Source organism: Solanum stenotomum, chromosome 5 (genome assembly GCF_019186545.1).
Source record: "Solanum stenotomum isolate F172 chromosome 5, ASM1918654v1, whole genome shotgun sequence".
Classification (NCBI taxonomy): Eukaryota; Viridiplantae; Streptophyta; class Magnoliopsida; order Solanales; family Solanaceae; genus Solanum; species Solanum stenotomum.
Window position 1 is genome coordinate 61,068,994 of NC_064286.1, and position 6,426 is coordinate 61,075,419.

General features: G+C 36.5%; 1 protein-coding gene across 2 annotated transcripts; it reads right to left on the reverse strand.

Moving 5' to 3' along the window:
* Window positions 1–1,324: 1,324 nt before the first annotated feature.
* LOC125865947 (E3 ubiquitin-protein ligase At4g11680-like) lies at window positions 1,325–6,426 on the reverse strand. Of its 2 annotated transcripts, none has more exons than XM_049546217.1 (4): window positions 5,776–6,426; window positions 3,151–3,270; window positions 2,474–2,771; window positions 1,325–1,611 (listed from the first exon to the last, which is right to left on the reverse strand). In XM_049546217.1, the coding sequence occupies exons 1-4, from the start codon at window positions 6,201–6,203 to the stop codon at window positions 1,450–1,452; spliced, it is 1,008 nt and encodes a 335-aa protein (XP_049402174.1). In that variant the 5' UTR covers window positions 6,204–6,426; the 3' UTR covers window positions 1,325–1,449. The 2 variants fall into 2 exon arrangements, with proteins under 2 accessions (XP_049402174.1, XP_049402173.1); XM_049546216.1 differs by having other exon boundaries at window positions 3,151–3,273.

Sequence of the window (6,426 nt, forward strand, 5' to 3'; positions counted from 1 at the left end):
TTTGTTTCTTGTTTTTTGATGGAATATGTTAGTTGTTGAACTACCTTTTATGTTGATTCACAAAGTTTCCACTTTACAGTCATTCTTCATTTGCTGTTGTGAGTTCCCTTTTGCTGCCTTTAAGCTTCTGCTTTGTTTTGGAGGTTTTGTATGAACAACCGGAGGTTCTAGCAGAAAGATGGCTTCAGCCTGATGCTCTCCTCTCCCTTGTGTTCCTAAACTTACGATGTTTTAGCTCGTTGAAAAGTTCCAGGGATAAAATGTGTGCTCTCTCTTTTCTGGGGTTATCCTTCTCATTGTCACCACTAAACTAAAGGGACAGAAGAAGTTGAATTTTCATAGTCTGTGTAATGTGTCATTGAGTCTCCAACAGGCCTGGTGACTAGAGCGTATAGACATTGGGATATCCTGTTATGCACATCGGTCGCTCTGGAGATTGGTACTAACTATCGGTCTAGTGATAAGAACACAGTGCACGATCGTAGACAAAAGCCTAGTATTTAAGCTGGGAAGGATAGAGGGGAAGATTTTGTCTTCTGGTTCTTGATGCATATTGCAATTTGCAGGATAAATCTCAACTCCAAGTCCAGTTATTCAATTATGGGCTGACAGTAACAAATCTGTGGATCCTCAAGCTATATAAGCCAACAACTTTAGTCCAGGTCTATATGATATAATGCCCATATGTGAAAATAATTAAAGAAAAAGAGAGACCAAAGTGGAATCTGTCATAGTAGGAAATTTTGATAAATTGACTGATGAGGAGAATAAAAGGCAAAAAGGAGCAACTCCACTTACTACTTGAGTGCATTTTTGTCAAATCAAAGTCCACCAAATGTCTTTATCCAGTTTGTGGTTGACATTATTTGCTTGCAAGTGCCCACATATCAGCCACATCAATGGCAAGATTGAGTGTTGCTTATATCCTAACTATCACTATTTCACGAGTTTCATAACTATATTATCAAGTGTTCCTTTTATACCTGAACTATAACTTTCTTTTGATTAATAACTCCGTATTAAATATATAAAAAATGGTGATAGCTTAGGGGAGATTTTAACTTATCACTCAACTTTTTTCCCCTTCTGGGGATTTTTTCGAGCATGATGTTCACATAACTTGTCATAATATTCTTTTCTGTGAACACTCAACATTTAGGTGTGAAACTCGCAAAACAATGTAGTCTAGAAGCTAACTAATCAGTGTCAAATTTTAACCTGTGTTTGTGCATAGAGCTTAAACTCTGTTAGCAATACTAGGCTGTAAAAAGAGGCAAACTAATCAAATATACAAAGGCAACAAGGAGTAAAGGCAAGAAGACAGTGAGGGTGAGACAATCATTAAATATGGCTAATATTACATACATTTTGCCAAAAGACAAGCAGGCCATGAGAAAAAAATTACATTTCTCAGTATAGTCTCAACTCAACTCTCTGACAGACAAATAGTCAGACTAGAGTGTCACCCCTAAGAATATTGAATTTGCAGAGGGGACAGGTTGCATTGATCCTTAGCCATTTGCTAATGCATCCATTGTGAAAATGATGATTGCAGGGAAGAACGCACAGCTCTGCCCCATCCACATATTTGTAGAGGCAGATGCAGCATTCCTGTGTAGCCAAAACAATATCCACATGAAAAGTTAGCCTCTATGGTAAAAAGACAATATAAAGGAATATAGTTTTGATATATGACGACAACTATCCTTGTGCAAGCTCTGCTTATATTGCCAGTTAGAAGTTTGAATACAGCAGGAGATTGTAGGTTAGACAACCATGACACAGAAACAACAGTTGATATCAGTAGCAAAAATTTTGGGGTTTTGTTTCGGAAGCATGATGAGAAATTGGTAAAGGAAGAATAACAGCCTGATGCATGGTATATGCAATCAAATAGAGAATTTTTTAAGATGAATTCAGAACATAAAGAAACTCGCATGTTTATGTTTAGAGAAAACTACACACTATAGTGCCCTCGCCAAATATATCTGAGAAAATCCAGATTCCTTCATTCAATGATCTCAAACCAACTCATTATAAAATTTCCATTTTCAGTTACTTCAAGAGATTCCCTTGATTACGATGGAACTTTTCTCTCCTCTCAATGTTTATGTATCCAGTTTCCAAATTTTGACTCTTTCCCTGTTTCTAATAATAGTTTACACTGTACTTATAGCATACCCAATGTGATTCCACAAGTGGGGTGTACGCAGACCTTACCTCTACCTTGCGTGAGGTAGAGAGGTGGTTTCCGATAGACCTTGACTCAAGAGCAGTGTTCTCAAATAGAAAACAAGAGTAAAAAGCTATAGGTAATCTTTTATCAAAAAAAAAAAAAAAGAAGCTATAGGTAACATAGTAAAGATGACCCAAATAAAAGAAGAAAGACAAGAGTGCACAAGAGATGAAAAATAACAAACTAAGAGGAAAAAGATTGAAATGGAGGATAAAGTGGGAGCCCGGGCATGCTTACAGAATCATCTGGTTGAAGAGCAAGCTCAGGTACAGAGTCACTACTATCGAGCTGTGATATTGAGTGATCTTCTCCTGTCTTCATTTTTACAAGGTTCCCTGAAGTATTTAGTTGACCATATCTATACTTGGGAAGAGTCTTGATATCATTTTCAGATGCTCCATCTCCGAGTCTCATGGCATATGCAACTGTTGCTATAAATGGAAAGAAACAAAAGAATGCGAAGAAGACTACAAATCCCATCGCAATGCAAAAGATCATAAAGAACACGTCAAATGCTAGGAAAACAACTGATAACCTGCAAAATTTAAGAATAGTTTTATTTAAGCTATCAAACATACCACATACACACATTCATATGTTATAAAGAAAAGCAAATCAAACTAGTCTTGCACCATACACTGGATTAACAATCACCACTTAATTTCTTCAGCTACATATATCTACGAAACCTTCCATTTAGTTAAGCTCACACCTCGTATATTTTCCCAACAACAACATACCCAATGTAACCCCGCGGGTAGGATGTGGGGACTGGGGTGGGTAGAGAGTATGCAGACCTTACCCCTACCTCATGGAGGCAGAGAGATTGTTTCGTATTTTTTCTCAATTATTCATGGCTCACAGTAGTTATTACGAAGTACAAAATCTTCAAATTCCAGAAGCATAGCTCATACCAGTAAAGACGAGGTGAATCTTGCAGAAGTTCCTGGCCACCCATAACAATCCAGTAAAAGCCAAATACCCACCAGATTGATGAAATCACAGTATTGACTGATTCCAACCTCTTCATGATGCTGCTAGAAAGATAACACAATGTAAAGTTAAATTCATAACCTTCATCATTTAAGAATGATAACATCATCACACTCAAATTAGTAAAATTCGATCAAAATATTATGCGCTTTAGTCTTAGAGTTCCAGGACTAAGACAAAGAATAATATCTGTATAACCGGACTGAAAGGAGCTGGAAAGTGACGTAGCATTGAAATTGAACCATAAGTGATTTTGAGAAGGAAAGAAAATTTCTCATTTCTTTCCCTTCCTTGAGCTTTAAGAACAACAAACTAATTGATTTCTTATTCATTTTACTTCTATTGTTTCATTTTTGAGGTGACAGATGGAATGGTTGTTGGTGCAAACAACACAAGGTTGGGCATATTGATATGTCATGTGAACAACCAAGACCTGAATGTCATTTCAGTATTAATCCTTGAAAGGTTGGTGCCGAAATGTTCATATTATGCGTAACACTCCACTAATTAGGTCCAGTACGACATATCAACTTTATGGAACCGATCAATTCCTAAGATGTTCAAGACCTGGCCAATTTAAACAAGTCTATCAAGGAAGTCGGTGTCTGCTACAACTCAAGCACAAGAAGATACAAAGACTAAATTTAATCAACTAATATAAGGGCAATAGTGCAGTCACATGATTAGATCAACTTACTCAGAAGAAATATCAAAAGATCAGGGCAGTGTGGAGAGGGGAGGTGAGGCCTCCAATTTCACCATGCTATTTGACTAGTTGAGTGCTTGAGGTTTGTTTACATAACTGTATGTGAACACTATTTTAAGTAAGTACAATGATATCTTCTTAGAGAAGTTAAAGATAGAAGCCCCTTCCTGGTAACTGCATTTGTGTTAAGAGTTATCAACTTATCGTTGATGAGATATATCAACAAATCAACTATGCCTCAATCCCAAACAAGTCTAAGTCGGCTATATGAATCCACTATATTAAATTGTGCTCTATTGAGATCCAACTCACTCCTACAAATAATTCGTTTTCAAAGGCAAATTAGGGATTCTAGAACTAGAGGATCTAAGTCCCACTTATCCATAAATGGACAAACAAGGCTATTAACTATGGGAAATCTCCATCAAACTTGATCATTTGAGAAAAGGTCCCTAGATTTCCTTACGATTGAAAGTCAGCACCTCTTCTAAAGTTACTTTTGTGCATGTGTGTGATGAATCCTGACCTCTCCTAAATTAGCTAAAACTTATTGGAGCAGATGGACATTGCTTTACCACAGAGATGAATCAGCAAAATGCCAAAATACTAAATGCAGTCACTCTCATTTGAAAGACTCTTAAGAAATAAGTATGAATTCGTAGGAAAACAGAAAACCAACTAAAGCCCAGAAAACCTCTCAATTCATGCTTATATAATCTACAGGCTTGTCTTCACCTCAAATATCTGGGCATTGCTCAGAAGAGATCCAACAAAGCCAGTACATAGACTGCTATAGGAGCTTTACACTCCCAGTGACATGAACAGAATGGCTCAACCCCACGGCCCTCACTTCTGTGAGTTGTCTCATGGCACCACAATTCCTAGAAGCTAGACATGGTTTATCAAATAAATTAATTAATTTTAAAGAATTAACATACAGTACTAGAGGCTACACTAATTTCAAGAGGACATTCATATGAAGGAAGCACAGTGAAATTTCTGGCTTTTGATACAATTACTCCTAGATTAGACGTCACCCGAGATATATATGTAATATGTACCACCAAAAAGATGGAATCGTTCTTTTGATTGTTCACAAAAAATGGGATCTTGCGATAAAGTTTTGCACTTCTTGAGCAACAAAATGCTATGTCTTCCTCATCTTTGTTAAACACATATTATGCTGCTGTCCCCATTATTATTCTTTGGTAAGTCAGTAAATTAAAAATACTATTGAGTCTATGACAACCAAGTTATAGGACAAAGATTGAATGAAATCAAAAACCCAAAGAGGAAAAAAGACAAATACAATAATATAGTACTAGTCAAACTAGGCAGATAAATTTCTAAGGATTCCATCAATTATGCACTATCCACCCTGCTCCCACCCATCCCTTTTCCAACCCCATAGAGAAATCAAAAACTTACACACAAACCAAATAATGCTATAAGAGGAAAAGGAAAAGAGAATGAACATATTCCTTAGTAAAGAGTAACATGCAACAATCCAACTACAAGCAAAGTTTTTCTTTACAAAAAAGGAGTTCATGACCAAAAACACACCTAAAGTATCCCAATTTTTCGAGTTTCATACCTCAACTATGAGTTTTCCACCCGAACTATTACCAACTTTTTATCAAAGCACACCTGAAGTGAACAATTGATAGATAAACACACTTGGTGATAGCTCAGATAGAAAACTCGAAAAAACTCCCTAATCAGAAAGCTACATAAACCATCCAGTCAGATTAAAAAAGAACTCCATAAATTAAGCAAAAATTAATAACAATACTAACAACCAAACCCTAAAAATCACAAAAATTGAAGTCCTACAGTTTACCTGCTGTGAAGCAGTGAAAAAGACGAAACCCCATCAAAATTCCCAGCATCAAAATCATCAAAACTCCTTCTTTGAAACTCAACCCAAATAAAACCAACATGCAAGAGACACTGAAGTGCATAACCACCAATCCAAAGCCTCAATGGTGTAGAAGGCTTTTCTCCAAGAGTAGTCAATAACACAAAACAAGAAACCAAAACGAATGCCAAATTCCATATCACATCAAGAAACACAATAGGTCTTGAATACCCATAATCACAATAAGAAACCCCATCATCATCATCATCATCAAAACTTTGATTTTGAAGATTGAAACAAGAGGCCAATCTTGTTAAAGAAAAAGAAAAAGGGGTACTTAAACCTCTAAAGTATCTAGGTTCAAACCCACCATTTCCACTAACTAAATTTCTATGCAATTCTTGGTCCATTTTGCATAAAGTTTCAATCTTTTTGCTTGTTCAAGTATTTTTATCAAGTTTTTTTTTGGTGGGCGTGGGTATTTATGGGTGGGGGTGGGGTGTGTGAAAGTGATGACTAGTAATTTTGGCTTTTTGGGTGAGAACTGGTGGAATGCTATATATATTGGACTGTGGAGAAAAAGGCAAAATCAGCAGAAATTCTGGTCATGCTTGTTTAAGTGCCATTGCCACT